This window comes from Schistocerca cancellata, chromosome 3, assembly GCF_023864275.1.
Source record: "Schistocerca cancellata isolate TAMUIC-IGC-003103 chromosome 3, iqSchCanc2.1, whole genome shotgun sequence".
In the NCBI taxonomy this organism is placed as follows: domain Eukaryota; kingdom Metazoa; phylum Arthropoda; class Insecta; order Orthoptera; family Acrididae; genus Schistocerca; species Schistocerca cancellata.
In genome coordinates this window covers 52488816-52507421 of record NC_064628.1, presented here as the reverse complement: position 1 = coordinate 52507421, position 18606 = coordinate 52488816, and the positions used below count along the sequence as shown (strand labels likewise).

The 18606-nt window shown below is 43.1% G+C and overlaps 1 protein-coding gene across 3 annotated transcripts in view; it reads right to left on the bottom strand.

Annotated features, from left to right (window-relative positions):
• Positions 1–646: 646 nt before the first annotated feature.
• LOC126176033 (aminopeptidase N-like) overlaps positions 647–18606 on the bottom strand; it is a 37365-nt gene continuing 19405 nt past the window's right edge. For 2 of the 3 annotated variants that reach the window (XM_049923164.1, XM_049923163.1), the window contains exons 7-16: positions 14395–14578; positions 14150–14303; positions 13065–13146; positions 11823–12003; positions 11554–11728; positions 7521–7795; positions 7132–7328; positions 3291–3455; positions 2793–2936; positions 647–882 (exon numbers count right to left, since the gene is read on the bottom strand). In XM_049923164.1, the coding sequence (XP_049779121.1) occupies positions 663–882; positions 2793–2936; positions 3291–3455; positions 7132–7328; positions 7521–7795; positions 11554–11728; positions 11823–12003; positions 13065–13146; positions 14150–14303; positions 14395–14578 (1777 nt within the window). In that variant the 3' untranslated portion in view covers positions 647–662. Of the gene's footprint in view, positions 883–1565; positions 1645–2792; positions 2937–3290; positions 3456–7131; positions 7329–7520; positions 7796–11553; positions 11729–11822; positions 12004–13064; positions 13147–14149; positions 14304–14394; positions 14579–18606 lie in introns of all 3 variants that reach the window. The other variant, XM_049923165.1, reaches the window with a different exon arrangement.

The window sequence follows — 18606 nt, the reverse complement described above, 5'->3', positions numbered from 1 at the left end:
ACTTGCTTATAGCGTACTGCTTTACTCGCTTAGGCTGTAAGCTCTGCTCAGATATTTTTTTTTTTTCTTTTCCTCGAATTTTTATTTTGGTCACAAATTACAACAACTAAGCTTTTCACTCTAATGAGGGCCATAGAATCAAGGTCTTTCCGAATGTACTTCTGATCAACAAAATATTCCGTTAGCTGGAGTCCAAGATTGTTATTATTCATGGATTTTGCGTTCCTACGGTGATATTTCCTTAGAGACTCTCATCCCTTTGTATCTAACTAAGAAGGAAAGTCCAGCTATCACAGATTTATCTTCAACAAATGTTTACTATGACGAAATATTTAATTACAAATTTTCATTCCCCTTTCGCCCCCATATTTGTGGAATATCCAAAGCTCTCTTCCGAAACGACGCCTACAGTATAAGATCAACAACTTTTGCAATTCAAGTTTCTATCCTAATGGTTTGGACTTAGTGATGACGAGTCATTGAGTCAGTCAGTTAGGGCACTGCCTTTTATATGCTGAGGTCGTTACTGCAGTATCTGTTTTGTAGTCGGTTGCCTTAATATATAGAGTAATGGCGACACACTTAGTTACATAAATTACGAAGGGAAATATACAAAAGAAATTCCAGTCAGATTTTGAGACCCTTTTATTATGTAAATATCACTACATGTTGTTTGCTGTTAGTTCGCCAGCCTGCTCACTATGTGTAGGCTGCATGACACAGGGATTCAGACCGTACCCCATTTCAGAGGCGCCATGGTTTTCCTTTGAGCCAGCGAGCTGCATCGCGGCGTGCGGCTGCTCCATTGGCGATGACGTCACGGCGCCACTGTGCGGCTGCGACGAGCGACTCGTCCTCCAGGGCGACGGCTGCCTGCTGCACCTGATGAAGGTCATGAGGACAAGGTGAAAGCTTAGTGCGGTAAGAGTACAATGGAAAAGGGGGGATGAAATACTTTATCTCAATAAAAGATTGTATGATGTCCATGTGTAAATGACTGCATTTATTTATTCGTATTACTGATGGAAACAACATGACATATAAACATAAAACTGAGGTAAACAAGTAATTATTTCTCTTTAGAAACCAGCGTAGACCCCCTCGTCTTGTGCTGTGACACCTATATCCTCTACAGTTAAATTTATTCACTCTCCTGAACATGTAATTACAATGCTATCGAAACATGTATGAGTATGATGTATGCTCATAGAAATTCATGGTTATATTTTCAGATTAACTAGCATTTAGGTAACAGCAATAAAATTTTTACTTTATTATAATGATGTGAAATGCAATGATGTCTTTTAATGTTTTACTTGCAGCATAGACAGACATGATCTATCCATAAAACTGTCTAGTTTAATGTTTCTGACTCTTATAGGACCAATTTGTTTGCCTTCCTCTCTCCCACACCCATGTGTGTGCATGTGTATGTGTGTGTGTGTGTGTGTGTGTGTGTGTGTGTGTGTGACGTTAGTGATGTCGTCATTATGTACAGCTCGCAAATGCTCTCTCTCCCAAACATAAGGAACACATGAGCAGTACAATCCCCTCCCGCCACTCACCTTCTCCAGCAGTTGGTCGTCGCGCATCTCCAGTATGGCCTGCCTCAGCAACTTCCTGGCCGCCTGCTTCTCACCTGGCCTGCAGACACAAAAAGTGATATCAGACACGGGTCGAGCAGAACAACATTTTGGAATTCAGTGTCAAGTCGGTATCAGAATCAAGATACATGAATTAACGACCCTGATAGACTATACTGTGGAAATAATCGAATGAGATTTTGTTGGACGAATCACATCAGCATATGCATACTGTCGTTTAGGTGAAACAAAATTCGGCTATAGTGCGATGGATGAATGCTGATGTACAACATGGAGAAACTGGCGTGCTCCATGATGCTGAGAGACAGATGTTTATCTCTAGTCATCCACTGGCAGTATTGGTTTAAACTGGGCATTATATAACCACCAAATGACTGTGCATATAACCCCTTTACTTTCCGATAGTTATAAGACATTTAAATTTTCAACTATTTTTACTGCTTTGTTCTAAATGGAGTCGTTTTTTTGAAGGAGGAAATTCAGTTCTGTTACTCCATCAGGCATTCTATTCTAAATGTGGTGGCTTCTGTTCCTAGCCAAAATTTGGGCAACAGGAGTTGTGTGGGAGTGCGGAAATAAACGACTTACTGTTTGTCAAACACTTCCAAGCTGAAATGTAATAGATGTTTCAGTGTAACAATTTCTGTATTACAGAACTTACCTGCATTTTTTCATGATAGTTTTACTAATGTTATTGTACATTTATAAGAAAACTTTATTATAATTATTTATTTCATATCACTTTGCATATCACTCCTTGATCAGACGTTTCAATGCAACATAACATTATACTTATGCCTCTTACTCCATGCAACTTTGCGATCAATTCGAAACTGCACATGCCAGAGACAGGCAACTTCAATGGCGGATCATTCGTGAGTGCAAATACTAGTGACATGATACTCTACTCGAGTGAAGTTTCTAATGTGTCTGGATGTTGGACAACTTGGAAATCTTTCTACGTTGAAACATACAGACAGAAACCATGCAGGCAGATGGGCTAGCAACAAGAGTTAATTAGATTCCCTGTAAAGTCAAGAGAAGCGCACACCCCTTATTTGGTCATCAAAGTTCACCTCACATTACCATTACAAACTAGACTTTTTTGTTATTATGATACAGCGCTGATGCTGTCTCTCTGGAGAGAGACGCAGAGAAACCGGTGAGGAAGAAGACGCCTGCACCCACCTGGAGAGGAGATTTGCGCCACGGCTGAGGAACTGGAGAGCGGATGGAAGGGTGTGTCGGCGCTGCAGCAGCCCCTCCAGCAGCCACTGGAGGTGCTCTCTCCGGAAGCCGCCCTTGGCTCCAGTGGCGGTCAGCTCCAGCAGCCTGCACAAAGTGGGCACTTTACACTCACAGTCTCGCACTTGAGGGCACACGATTCCTTACAGGTCTACACTTTGTAACTCTTCCAAATAATCTTCATTAGTTTGCTCGAGATGTTCATGATATCCGAACTGAGAAACAACAGTAAAGGAAATAGTCCAAGATGAAAACGTGAATGCGAAAGAAATGCATGCAGTGAATATTTTAACACCAACTGAAGAACGAGAAGCTTTTCAAGTCGTTAGCTTATGACCCATTTAAACTTGTAGCGCATATTCCTGGAAGCTGGAACTGGGTTGGAAGATAAATCAGTAGCACCCCACCGTCACACAGGTAATGGTATGACATTGCACCTACCGCAGCCCGTCGACTAACTGTGAGCAGGTGGCACCGAGCACGATGTCGTTCAGCTCAGAGACGATGTCGGTAGTCTGGTACAGGTCCATGAGGAAATTGTACGCGTCTTCCCCACCTTGCTGTGCACCGTAGCAGTAGACGGCTCGCTTCAAGTCTGGTCCCACCCTGCAAAAATGTAGGATGGTTGAAGCTACAACTTGAATTTCCTGATGCAGTACTGCTAAAATTCTAATAAGGATCTTCGTTAGGAATGTTTTTCTCAACAGTAGCAGTGTAAGTTTGGTAAATGTGTGATCTATCGTACGATGATATAACTGAAACATCTTATATGGATGAACGAATTTCGGTACTCATGTTGGAGGTCCTGTCTAGCACATATCATGTGCGAGAGGCATTCAATACGTCACGCAACACAATTTTTTTCTCGGACAGTTTCGGCTGAAAAATTGCGGAATTTGTTGTGGGACATTGTGGGATATGATCATACAATGTAAGCTTTCACGGCCGGTATTGTCTTTACTTAAAACTTCCGGGCTGACAGGCCGTGGTCGAAGTATAAAACACTCTCCTGACGTTTCGTCTCCGACTGCGGGAGACATCCTCGGAGGTAAAGCGGCGAACTGCGAAGAGAACTCGACGAAGCGCTGATTATATAGGCAGTACAGAGGGCGCCACAGTCGATCACGTGGCGTCGGTTATGAGATTGTCTCTGGTAATGCCAACATTCTCGATTGAAAGTAATCGATCGTCACGCTTGCGGTGCAATGCTGACATCCAAATTTTATCCAGTTTAACACCTTCGTCTTTCCTGTTAAAATTATTACGATGTTTATTAATCTCGATAGCCTGTCTATACAAGCGTGCATAATAATGCGACGTATTTGATATGACGCTCGTCTCGCTGAATTTCATTTCATGATCACCTTCCTGGTAAATATGTTCCGCTACGGCCGATTTATCCGTGTGACCCAGGCGGCAATTCCTCTTATGTTCAACAAGACGGGTGTTCACACTTCTCTTTGTGGTACCGATGTAAACCTGTCCACAACTACAAGGAATTTTATAAACCCCCGGTGTAGCCAAAGGGTCTCGTGCATCTTTTGCCGACCTTAAAAATTCTTTTATTTTTCTCGTGGGTCTGAAAATAGTTTCCACCCCATACTTGCCTAAAACTTTCCCAATGCGGTCTGTGACCTTACTAATGAACGGAAGAAAAACTTTGCCCTTGGACGACTGTTGTTCGTCGTTACTCCTGATTCTCTGCCTAGACCGAAGTGCTCGATCTATATTCTTGCTAGAATAGCCATTCTTCACGAACGTTGACCGTAGATGTTCAATCTCATCTTTTAAATAAACAGGTTCACAAAGTTTGTACGCCCTGTCTACCAAAGTTTTCATTACACCTCTTTTTTGTCTAGGGTGGTGGTTTGATTCCTTGTGTAGATAACGATCAGTATGTGTGGGCTTTCTATGCACCTTATGGACCAACGTTCCGTCCCGTCGTTTAATCACAGACACATCCAGGAAGTTCAATTGCCCATTCCTTTCCGTCTCCATAGTGAATTGGATTTTCTTATTAACGCTGTTTAAGTGTGTCAGGAAGGCATCCGACTCCTCTGCTCCGTGTGTCCATACTACGAACGTGTCATCGACGTAGCGATACCATCTGGCTGGTCTCTTACTGGCAGTCTGCAACGCCCGTTGTTCAAAAGTCTCCATAAATAATTAGCCACAGCAGGACTTAGAGGACTGCTCATAGTCACCCCGTCAATCTGTTCATAAAAGTAATTATTGTATTGAAAGTAGGTTGTGGTGAGGCAGTGTCGGAATAATGCCACAATATCGGTAGGAAAAATATCCGCTATGCATAAGATAGCTTCGCTTGTGGGATATTCCCGCTTCAGCCCCTATAGTTTCATGAAGTTCCGATAGGTCGCAGCACTATATGTGCCCTTCAAACTGGCGTCTGCAATGGAGATGCACTCCAGGCAGAGAGCTGTCTTTAAGTTTCTACAGCATCGCAGATACTCATAGGTGCTCGGATAATGCCTACGATCTGGCAGTGAACAAAAGCATGTCGAGGCGTCTGTCATCATTGCAACAAAATGGCGTCATCCTGTCCGATCTCCCGCATGCCGGCCGTGTGTACAGGGCTGTGACTTGTGTAATGTTGGAACGAGCAGACACTCTTACTTGAGGTGATCGTTGGATCACAATCAAACACCTCCATGACAATGCAAAGCCTTACACAAATCTACATGCCCGAGAGGAGCTTGCAAAACTTCATTGGACTGTTCTTCCATCCACTCCGGATTACGCATTGTCTGACTTCCAATTGTTTGGCCTCCACAGGAAGTATTACATTGGTGATGGGGAGGCTACTGATGCAGCAACAAGTTGGCTCTGACGTCAACCAGTAGAGTGGTAATACATGGGCGTACTGGCCCTCCCAATAAGGTGGTGTATGGCTATCGCATGGAACAGAGACAATAGAGTAAAATCGGGTTTTGTAGCAAAAAGAGTGGAGAATGATGTGTGATATGTGGAATCCTGAATAAAGCCAATCAGTTTTTCAGAAAAATTGTGTTGCATTACTGAACTCCTCTCGTATAATTGTTGCTGAAAGTCTTATTTTAAGCTGGTCCTGTAACTGTACCACTTCTGATGCTCTATTGTATGGTGTATAAATCATTCTCCAGAGACGTCTGAGTAGCGATATTTTGTAGCGTATGGAGTCCTTTACAGCAGATGCCTACTATTATACAGTAAAGCAAAATACATGTATCTACTGAAAGGTAAATACCGCTTTACGTTGATGGGTAAGTGACATCTGATGGCTCTATGACAGGTTCTTTCTCGCTCTGAGTTAGATTGCTTACGGTTTATAACAATGGTTATTTATTGATTTTACAATTAAAAATGGTTATGACAACAGTTTTAAGTACTTATTTCTAAAAGATGGTTCAAATGGCTCTGAGCACTATGGGACTCAACATCTTAGGTCATAAGTCCCCTAGAACTTAGAACTACTTAAACCTAACTAACCTAAGGACACCACACACACCCATGCCCGAGGCAGGATTCGAACCTGTGACCGTAGCAGTCCCGCGGTTCCGGACTGCAGCGCCAGAACCGCTAGACCACCGCGGCCGGCCATTTCTGATTTTTTAAAAAAGTTTAAAATTTCTATTACTGTTGAAGGCTAGAAAATAAGGGAGTGCTGTTTACAGTGCAAATTGTCTTATTGGAAAAGGTTGCCTTATTACGTAACTGACGACGGATGTACTGAAAGAATGGATTTCGGTATGAAATAGAGCATTTAAAATTATGCATGCTTTATTGTAGCCAAATGTAGGTGACTTTTTCAAAGACTGTGATTTTCTTTCATTCTAATTCAATTACATGAAGATCAGGACATAAGCTTTTAAATTATGTTTAGTTCAAATTGTACGTTGAATTTGCAGGTCGAGATTGTACTTTGTTGAGAGAGATCTCTATCATCGCCCTCCGCCACACACCGTTGGGTTGCTTGCGGAGTATAAATGTAGATGTAGATGCAGATGAGATAAGTTTTGGTACTAGCCAAGATCGGCGGCCGCAGTGGCCGAGCGGTTCTAGGCGCTTCAGTCTGGAACCGCGCGTCCGCTACGGTCGCAGGTTCGAATCCTGCTTCGGGCATGGATGTGTGTGATGTCCTTAGGTTAGTTAGGTTTAAGTAGTTCTAAGTTCTAGGGGACTGATGTTAAGTCCCATAGTGCTCAGAGCCATTTTGAACTAGCCAAGATCGTCGGCAGTCAATGTGTTACACAAATGGACAAAGAACTTCGAGCGGGTCACTTACTGGTTGCTGGAGTTGCCAGGTGCAGCCATGAAGTGTTGCAACTGCTCGTACATGGAGTTGAGACACGACGGTTCACCATAGTTGCACGCGATGCTGACAATGACGGCCCGCAGAATACGAGTCGTGTGGTCCTCTCCAGGTTGCTCGTGGTAGCGCAGCAGGATCGCCATGTGATGGATCAGGGACAGTACAAACTCCTACCAGTTTTTATTAAAAATAGATGAAAACTAATGGAGACGCTTGAAGCACAAGGAAAAACATTGCATAAGGAACTGTAGCTATAGGCTGAACAAAAATTATTTCATGAAGCCAGATTTAATAATACACCAGTAAGTGCAAAGAGAGTACAGTATTTCAAAGGTTAGGAGTGCCATGTTGTGAGGCCTCACCTTGAAGTTCTCCGCCGCGTCTTCGTCGATAAGAAGCTCGAGATTCCGCAGGACTCCCGGCACGGCCCTCCACGGGATGTAGCCGTACTCGAAGCGCAGGTAGGAGGCGAGCTGCAGAGCTGTGCCTGCAGGCAGCAGCTGTGCTGCACCTGCCAGGCTGGCGGCGTCGTCCAGCAGCTGCGCACGCGCCACAGCTGGCACCGCCAGGGGGTCCCGCAGCAGCTGCGCCGTCACCAGCGCCCAGTTCTGCTCGTCGTAGTTCACCCGGTAGTAGCCTGCACACAACACACACTGGTGGACTCCATCTCGCAAGAGCAGTCAGCTGCAGTCCAAAAAACGTTAGTATTTAGCATGCATACTTTTCAATTAGTTGCATTTTGTGTTGTTGCACTTGTTGTTATTGGTCTTATTTTTCTTGTTGTAGTTGTTTCGTAGGCAAGTAATATGGTCCAACATGTCGAAAATTTTCTTCTTTTTCAAACGATGTAAAGTGTGAAGGGCACCAATACCCCAATGAGGTCTTTTTTATTGATTCATTTATTGCATATCGGAAGACCTGTTGCCTATTTTAAAAAGTAGGTTGTACATTTTACATGTTAATACATTGTTCCATATTTTCTAACTTTTTTCCTCAAGCAATAAAACAAGTGTAACAATAATGAATAAAAGGAACATAAAATGAGGGAAAGAAAACAAGAAAGAATTACAAATTTAAGAAGAAGCTAATGTATGAATGGAGAGGTTTTTAATACAAGAAAGTGTCCCACTACCTGGCTGTTCCAGATGTGGGAGGGCATCGGAACAACTTTGAGCCATTCTTGATTTAATAATTTACCAACAGCCGTATGATTTGTAGAAGTTTATTTTATTTTATGAACTTCTATGTGCTACCAGGTTCGGCATTACACTGATGCCGTCTTCAGGCCCCACTCGTCATAGTAATGCCGAAACTGGTAGCACATAGAAGTTTGTCAAATAAAATAAACTTCTACAAATCATACGGCTGTTGGTAAATTATTACATCAAGAAGTTCATCCCAGCCATCGTCCCACAATCCATAATGGATCAACTTTGAGCCAGTCCCAAATGGTGAAGTAATTTACGTAAATCTAAGTACAAAGATATTAATATGTTATTTACAGTTTTTCGATAAATGTAATAAATTAGTATACATTTCTCATATTAACTGTGGTGTCTTGAGGTTTTTGTTTTGGCTGGTGGTGATTTCATGACGTTTTAAATGTGTTTTCCTTACCATAACATTGGCACGTACTTCAAAAGAAACAGTGTGCATGTACCAGGATTGCTGCTACAATATGCTTGGTGACTAAAAGGATATTGTAATGATACAGCAGTGGTTTTATAAGTCTGGTAAAAAAAGGAAGGAAAAAAGTTTGTTTCGTAAACAACTCATCTTTCTTCTCGACATAGTCTCTGTTTTGGGGATATACACTTTATCCAGTTATACTCCAACTTTTTCATCCCATCGAAAAACAGGATTTCTCAGACTCTGCAAAATACTCGTTGACTGCATCTATCACTTGCTCATTTGATGAAAACTTCTTCCCAGAATGGCCAAGTTTCAAGTTTTCGAATAGGAAGAAGTTACTAGGGTACGTTTGGTGAATAGTGTGGATGAGAAACTAAGTAAAAGCCAAATTCATTCAACTTCGTCACTGTTATTGCTGATTTGTGGGATGGTGCATTAGCCTGATGAAAGAGCACTTTTTGCTTGCGAAATTGGTCTCTTCGCAGCCAATGGAAGTTTCAGACGATCCATCAATGAAGCATCATTGGGCGCAGATACGTTTTTCAGTGAGGATTTTTCCTATAAATCCCTCCCCCCCCCCCCCCCCCAAAAAAAACAGTGGCCATCCTCCTACCAGCTGCTCTTTGCCTTCTTTGGTGCAGTTTCACTTGCCTCTGGAAGTTGTTTTCACTGCCGTTTTAACTCTGGTGTGCTATGATTAATGGTCACAAAACTGTGTAAAACGTCTTGAGGATTGCGATTAAACAACGCCAGACATTGTGTTGAAATGGTCTGTCGGATGCTTTTTGGTCGACTGTGAGCATCATGGCAGCCACTTTGTACACAGCTTCTCCATAGCCAAATCTCTGTGCAGGACATTATGCGTTCGCTTAGATGAGAACCTACAGTCGCAGGGAGCTCACGAATTTTTATTTGACAGTCGTGCATTACGATATTATGGATTCTGTAACGGTTTCCTTTCAATGACCAGAGCTCGTTCGGCTCTGCTGTTTGTATCACCACGTTCAAATTCATGAATCATAGAATAAATGGTCTACAGCGATGGTGTAGAGTCCACACGAAATTCGTTTTGATTTGTGTAGCAGTCCAACCCTTCAAAAGAAAATGTTTAACAACAGCCCAAAGCTGTATTTTCTCCAGTTTCGATTGCAATGGATACAGTGCTTAGTTCAGACATTTGTCAACAAGAACTTTACACTGTTCGTTGTTGGAATTCTTCATGCAATCCTTGGAGTAATCAAGCCTACATACTATGAAGACGCAACAAAAATGTTGCATTTTTTCATGGAAATTAACCAGACTTATCAAACCGTCCTCATAAATATGTTGTGGATACTACTACCTTACAATATGTCAAAACCAACAGGTCTGCACATAGACATTGATGGTTTTGCAAAACTTAAGGCAAACTACCATAATTCGACTGGCCTTCTAAATCGCCCCATTTTAATCTCATACAAAATACTTGACACAGTTTTGGAACAGTGGGAGGAATGCAGCGATCATTAACCCAGCAATGTGTTAATCCTACACAACATTCTATGTAACATAATTGTCAAAAAGTGGTCTCATTCAGATGCGCTACACCAAAAGAAATTTGTGGACTTAACTTCCTCACTGAATTGAGGCCGTTACTAAGGCTAGAAGCATTGTTGCATAGTATAAGTGTGAAGTATCCTAGGGGTGACTACATTCTCGTCTAGTGTTTGTATTTAATAAACATCATCCACAAACCTGTTCCCAATTCTCCTAAGGCCACAAATGATCGCTCAATTGTCATATCTTAGATCCTGTCGCCGTATCTAACGTGATTTCACCGTTTTTGTATTAGTTCCGGCATTTACCCTACTGTGGAAGCAACCATCACGATATAGTCATGCAGAACGAAACTTTAAATTTTCTTCGATGTGTTTGATGTAATAGTGCGAACGATGATGATGAAAAGCTTTCTTCATGGAGTTAACATACGTCCATCTCACCTTCAGTGACATGGTTTTATGCAGGCAAGGTGGGCAATATGCACAGTACAGACTTTTGATCAAGCCGATATTTCCAGAAACCATATATGAAGAGAGGAGGGACTGATTTCCTAAAACTCTTGCAGTATGACAGAACACCAATAGAATGAATTGTTACCTACAGTAAACATAATTATACTTGACAAAACATTTCTCAACAAAGCTGTATCAAATTATAACTTTCAGAAGTTAATTATGAGTCTGACAATAATAGAACATGTACTCGCAATCGGGAGGGCGACGGTTCAATCCCGCGTCCGGCCATCCTGATTTAGGTTTTCCGTGATTTCCCTAAATCGCTCCAGGCAACTAGAGACCGATGACCTCGCTGTCTGGTCTCCTCCCCCAAACAACCCAACCCAACCCAATAATAGAACATGATACAGACTCTGCTAGATATGTGTTATAGACACAGCTTAAGTCAAAGAGCAGAGCAAACAAAATCTCAGTGAACAGAGTTTGTAACTTCATTGTAGAACTGTAGGAGGATCCATGGAAACACTTTGGCAATAGCATTTCTGAGAAACTTAGCTATGACCTCAATGGAGGACATGACCAATATGATTCATCACAGTTTATGAGATTAATTGCAGCAATGAATCGCCGTAATGTGTGCTCTGTATAACCAACCAATGAGTTGTCAATGTAAGATGAAGATTGATATCTTCAGATAATGCTGACAAAAGTTAGCACATTGCATAAACAGTATTACTGTACTAAAGAGGTGAGAGTACGAGACACCCACCAGTCACATTCATGTTGAGGAGTAGCCAGTCATCTGGCTGGGCCACAGCTGGCACCACCAGCTCAGAGTCCAGCAGCCAGAGCCGTGGGGCAGTCGCTGAGTAGTTGGCCTCAGAGCGGGACGTGTAGCTGATGGGCACTGGCCACACGGCGTCCACTTGTGACAGGTATGGTGCCTGCAAAAGCACATGGGAGCCGATATAAGGCTGCAGTGGACCACCACAGGGACAGCTGACTAGACTTCCGTAGGAGGTGGGAAAGTCAAAGCACCTGTGATATGACAGCTGATCCGTCGGAATAGTTCCTGGAGACGGAGATGAGCGGGAAGCCGCTCTGCTGTAGCCACGGCTGCACCACAGAGGACAGCGAGCCGCCCTCTGGCAGGGAAGATGCAGGTGACTCTGAGTCCAGGGCCGCCAACAGCAGATCCTCCCACACGTCCATGTCCATGCTGTGGGAAATCCATTAGCTCTGTCATCTACAGACGATGAAATAAAGCTAAAATCTGTTTATTTGAATATTTTTTAACACTAAACTGTAACGGTCACTCCAACTGAGTTAATTATCCTTGTAGGTGAAATGGTTCAAATGGCTCTGAGCACTATGGGACTTAACTACTGAGGTCATCAGTGCCCCTAGAACTTAGAACTAATTAAACCTAACTAAGGACATCACACACATCCATGTCCGAGGCAAGATTCGAACCTGCGACCGTAGCGGTCGCGCGGTTCCAGACTGTAGCGCCTTGTAGGTGAGACGCAGGCTGAGAGCACACTTTTAAAGACAGAGATGGGTTCAAAAATATTGGGGAGTTTAAGGTAGACTCTATGTGAGAGAAAGTGTAATGACCACCTCTTTCTGCACTCTATGTGAGACGAAGTGTAATGACCACCTCTTTCTGCGCTATCAAGTATTTGGTTTCACCACTAATATTAGCACAAGTAAGTTGGTCACTTTGTCTGCATTCACAGGGGTAATTTTACATATTGTTTCAACTTCTCTAAGTGCCAAATTATGTGCCATTATTGTGAGACAGGCCACCTTTACCAACATCATTTGATGTGTTTTTGACAATACGGAACAGTATCACGTGTATTAATTGAAAGTACTATTACGGCTCTAGTGGGCAGAGCTGAGGTATTGGGACCACACAACCATCACTCTAATAATTCTCTGCGGTGGCTTCCACGTGCCCATGAACTGTGTTTTGTATCATTACAAATGCGCCTACATATAGGAGACAAACTGAACTGTGATGCTGTCTTTTAGAGGAGACTGTGTAAATTGTATGTGTTTGGCTTATTAGTATTCCAGATACGTCTCTTCACTGTTTCAATAGAAAATTTCTCAGAATTATTGACATAAAGTAAACGCTAACAGCTAAAAGCTTTATTTAATGGAGTATGCAAGAAAAAGCCTATATTTTGAGTTCTGACAAATAATTTTCAGAAACAGCCACTAAACACGTCTGCACGGAGGACAAGGTTAAAGCAGTTGTAGTGTGGTACTTACTTCTGTGTGAGATACTTGTTGAGTGCTCTGTAGAATGCTTCTGATCCCATGATGTTCTCTATCATCCAGACAATCGATGCACCTTCAACAGAGATACAAATTAGATGAAATGCAACAGACCAGAAATGTAAACGCTCCGTCTACCTTCCATCACTGGAGAGATAATAACGGATGACTGGAGTGTGGGGTCATGTTACCTAATTGCAGAAAGTGTAGCATTCTTCCACAGGAGTATCTGACTAGTAGATCTTTTGCAATGAAACAGATAACAACTATCGTTTTGTAGTGGAAGCTGTGACAGTTACCAATGAGAGAAACTTATCATGGACGCTAGGTGCATTTTCTATTATTACACCAGAAACAAATATTTGGAATCCAGAATATTTAAAATCCACACTTAGCTTGAGAAGTATGTATGTGCTAACTTTGTATAGCTTTCTTCTACATGCATAATTTTAGAAAATAACACTTTGCCAGCCATGAGCCGTGAGAAACTGTTTCAGATGCAGCAAGATGAATAAATGAAACCATCATACACGTCTCATAGTATTGTTGCTATGTATGTAACTCATCCAATTGAAACAAGGAATGTATATATCCGTTCTTCAGTTATGCAGCACACATACTCTGAATTTAATCCTTCCACCTCGACAGCAGCCAATTACAGTCATGGTAGAAAACAGTGCACCAAACTTTGTAAGCTGTTTGTCGAAAAGGAAGTGGCGATTGTGAAAATAACGATCCATATTTAAGAACTTATTGAATCTGTTCCTTACGAATCAGATCGAAGTATTCATGAGTAAAATAACTGATCCACTGTTCATAAACAGAAGGGTGTCTCACTGACTAATATTGTGGAATATAGACATACGACTTGCAGCATGAAATGTACAAAACTGTACACACCTCAATGGATCAAGGTAAGAATGACTCCAAAAAATAACATGCCCTCATATATCTGCAAAATGCAAGGTTTAGTTTATATCTGATCAATCTTGCAGCACATGGATGATGACTGATTTGTATTGCTAATACTAGCTGGTAAGGCTGTAGCAATATTCGTTTTTCCTTGTACTGAATCTCACCTTTCTCCTCGAAGTACTCCTCGAAGGCCTGCTCAACAGAGATGTTGGGGCTCTTGGAGAGCGGGTAGCTACCGGGGGCGACGTCTGCTGGCATGGCGGCCTGCAGCACTGTGTTCACCACGAACACATCTCGCAGCTGCCACGAGGGCTGCACCTGTTAACACGGGCCGCACGTTACACTGTCGCTGGCTCTCTCTCGGTGGCCAGTGGGAGGCCGTGTGGTGCGAGGACAGCTCGGAACTCACCAGAGCCGCGGCGATCCACTGGAAGTAGGAGGCGAAGCCCTCGATCAGCCAGAGGTCGTTCCACCAGCTGGGGCTGACCAGGCCCCCGAACCACTGGTGGGCCGCCTCGTGTTGCATGATGCCCAGCACTCGCTCCTTGGTCGCCTCCGATGTGTAGTCGTCGTCCACCAGCACACTGCTCTCCCTGCAGACATCACCACAACATCATGCAACGTACCACATCTACAGGATGGTTAAATCAACACAAAGCAGCCCTACTATCATTTGAGAGTCACAATGAAATAATCATTATGTACACTACAGGCCATTAAAATTGCTACACCAAGAAGAATTGCAGATGATAAACGGGTATTCATTGGACAAATATATTATACTAGAACTGACATGTGATTGCATTTTCACGCAATTTGGGTGCATAGATCCTGAGAAATCAGTACCCAGAACAACCACCTTTGCCTTCATAACGGACTTGATACGTCTGGGCACTGAGTCACACAGAGCTTGGACGGCGTGTAGAGGTACAGCTGCCCATGCAGCTTCAACACGCTACCACAGTTCATCAAGAGTAGTGACTGGCGTATTGTGACGAGCCAGTTGCTCGGCCACCATTGACCAGACGTTTTCTGTTGGTGTGAGATCTGGAGAATGTGCTGGCCAGGACAGCAGTCGGGCATTTTCTGTACCCAGAAAGGCCCGTACAGGACCTGCAACATGCGCTTGTGCATTATCCGGCTGAAATGTAGGGTTTCGCAGGGATCGAGTGAAGGGTAGAGCCACGGGTCGTAACACATCTGAAATGTAACGTCCACTGTTCAAAGTGCCGTCAATGGGAACAAGAGGTGACAGACGTGTAACCAATGGCTCCCCATACCATCACGCCAGGTGATACGCCAGTATGGCGATGACGAATGCACGCTTCCAATGTGCGTTTACCGCGATGTCGCCAAAACACGGATGCGACCGTCATGATGCTGTAAACAGAACCTGGATTCATCCAAAAAAATGACGTTTTGCCATTCGTGCACCCAGATTCGTCGTTGAGTACACCAGCGCCGGCGCTCCTGTCTGTGATGCAGCGTCACGGGTAACCGCAGCCATGGTCTCCGAGCTGATAGTCCATGCTGCTGCAAACGTCGTCGAACTGTTCGTGCAGATGGTTGTTGTCTTGCAAACGTCCCCATCTGTTGTCTCAGGGATCGAGACGTGGCTGCACGATCCGTTACGACCATGCGGATAAGATGCTAGGATCTCGACTGTTAGTGATACGAGGCCGTTGGGATCCAGCACGGCTTCCGTATTACCCTCCCGAACCCACCGATTCCATATTCTGCTAACAGTCATTGGATCTCGACCAACGCGAGCAGCAATGTCGCGATACGATAAACCGCAATCGCGATAGGCTACAATCCGACCTTTATCAAAGTCGGAAAAGTGATGGTACGCATAAGTGATGGTACGCATTTCTTCTCCTTACACGAGGCATCACAACAACGTTTCACCAGGCAACGTCGGTCAACTGCTGTTTGTGTATGAGAAATCGGTTGGAAACTTTCCTCATGTCAGCGCGTTGTAGGTGTCGCCACCGGCGCCAACCTTGTGTAAATACTCTGAAAAGCTAATAATTTGCATATCACAGCATCTTCTTTCTGTCGGTTAAATTTCGCGTCTGTAGCACGTCATCTTCGTGGTGTAGCAATTTTAATGGCCAGTAGTGTATATAAGCTATAATGCTGATGACACTATATGATAGTGCTCTTATTGCCTAAAACATTGCCTTTGTACTGATCTTGATTTGGTCACTGGATGTACAATGGTACCTCCTTTCAGCAACTATCAGTCGTTTATGGTAGTAGATCAAGAAATGATCATCATAAAAACGTGGTGATTGCACCAGAATTTCGTCATAGTACAAACTTTGCAAAGGTGGGCTTGCTAGCCACATTACGGTGGCCATTAACGCGTTCTGAAAAAGCGACACAGAAACTGGGACCTGGGACAGCCAGGTGTGTCTCCTAGCTGTGGACTCGGCCCGCCTACCATACTGTTGCCACGTGACCACGCTGTGAACTTCTGACTGCTAAGGGCCACTCCGGCCATGGAGAGGTCTGCTGCCTGGTACATGCATCCCTTAATGTTACACAGTTTGTGTCTGCTGTCGGCCTACCGCTAACTTTCATCAGTAAAGAGGCCGATACAGGCTGTCTGAAGCCAGGGGGCAGTGTTGGCAACTACATAGCAAGGGTAGACGTGTAACAGGCAGGTCACCAGAATGTTGCGTGACCGACTCAACTTCCATCTCAATGGCGGTGTACTGAGCTGCCATAATTTGAGAGGCTGCTCGAGATGGTAGACACATATTTCCTTGTAAATTTCCTTCTGGCTACAGCCCATTTCCGGTTGTATCTGAAAGGATACTCGTCGGTAGCAGGTTAGTTTGGAGGAGGGCACCACACAGCAAGGTCATCGGTTCCATTGGATTAGGGAAGGATGGGGAAAGAAATCTGCCATGCCCTTTCAAATAAAACATTTTCCTGAAGCAGTTTTGGGAAATCAGAGAAAACCTAAATTAGGATGGCTGAACGCAGTTTTGAACCTTCGCCCTCCCGAAAGCGATTGCAATTAACTGACCACTGTGCTTCCTCGCTCGGTTTGTCGGTAACGTTATCATTTACTGCTTGCAGCAATTCAAGAAAACAATTGATCATTTGGGTGCAAAAAGCACTAGAAAATAGACTTACGTCTTTACTTCTACTCTCTGATGCCACATGAGAAAATTTTAACAGGGGATTCCACATATAAATGCGAAGTATCCATTGCGCCGAAGCTTATCGTAACGATACTATCTAATGTCTATCCTCGAACTTCATGTAGGCAACAGTTTAAAAGTTAGACATATTAACAACACTATCATAATGCGTTAATTCTCTCATGAAGTTGGTTGCAAAGAATCAGACTTAGACTGAAAACAATACAAGAATTTATGAATATACCATTGGAACAAAAGTAGCTTCCACGATCAACAACTTAATCTTAATTTTACACAGAAATGAGCAAAGTACGCACCAATAAAAAATATGAGATTACAGTTCCTCCGAATTCAGATCATTTCTACAGTTACAAATTTTGTTATAACTTGAGATTCTATGTAATTAAATTATGTAAGCGGCCTGCATGTTGCCATATTTACACAGAGGAATTTTTAAGGAGGCAGATGTTGAGCTCCCACCTTGTTTTCGGTATTGTTTATTCCGATTTTCGGCTACAAAGTATGAGCTTTATGTTTTTCATCTAATTGCGCAACACAATGGTGCATTTACGAAATCTTATTTCATTCCAGATTTGTCCACCAACATAAGAATTTTGTATGCTTCTATTTGTTATTATTGTGCTACAAAAATCTGTTATATCACTTTACAATTACGTAGATTCAAAATAGAGTAAGTACATACGCAAAACGTAATAATGTTTTTATTTTTTATATCATCCACAACTAATGCCACGTAGACATAATTATTTTCTAAATTTAATTTACGTACTGATACACAGAACTTTATTGTTATTCACAGTAACAAGGAACCCGTTGAGATCGAGGTCGCAATTTCAATCTTTAGAAAGGCTCATTTGAAATGTTGTGTTAACAATTATCACAAAGGCTGGCACAATCAAGATGAAAGACGACCTCCTTGGGATCTACAGACTGTGCATGACGTTCAGCTAGGTATCCAATATTAAGGGGGTTGTTTGGTTGGTTTTTAGGGGAAGGAGACCAGACAGCGTGGTCATCGGTCTCATCGGATTAGGGAAGGATGGGGAAGGAAGTCGGCCGTGCCCTTTCAGAGGAACCATCCCGGCATTTGCCTGGAGTGATTTAGGGAAATCACGGAAAACCTAAATCAGGATGGCCGGACGCGGGATTGAACCGTCGTCCTCCCGAATGCGAGTCCAGTGTCTAACCACTGCGCCACCTCGCTCGGTCTCTTAAGGGGGTGTATAATGGATTTTGGTCCAGAAAACTTTTTTTGAAAAATATTATTTTCTTGATCTACACAGTTTAATCTGTGTTGTGTGTGAATGTTATCGTGATAGCAGCTTCAGAAATACCTATAAATTTTTAAACTGATTAACTCTGCACTGACTGCTACACCCGCCTTTTAAGACATTTGGGAAACTGCTTGCTTCAGCGGAATTTTTGTCAGTGTGAAGGCTATTTTC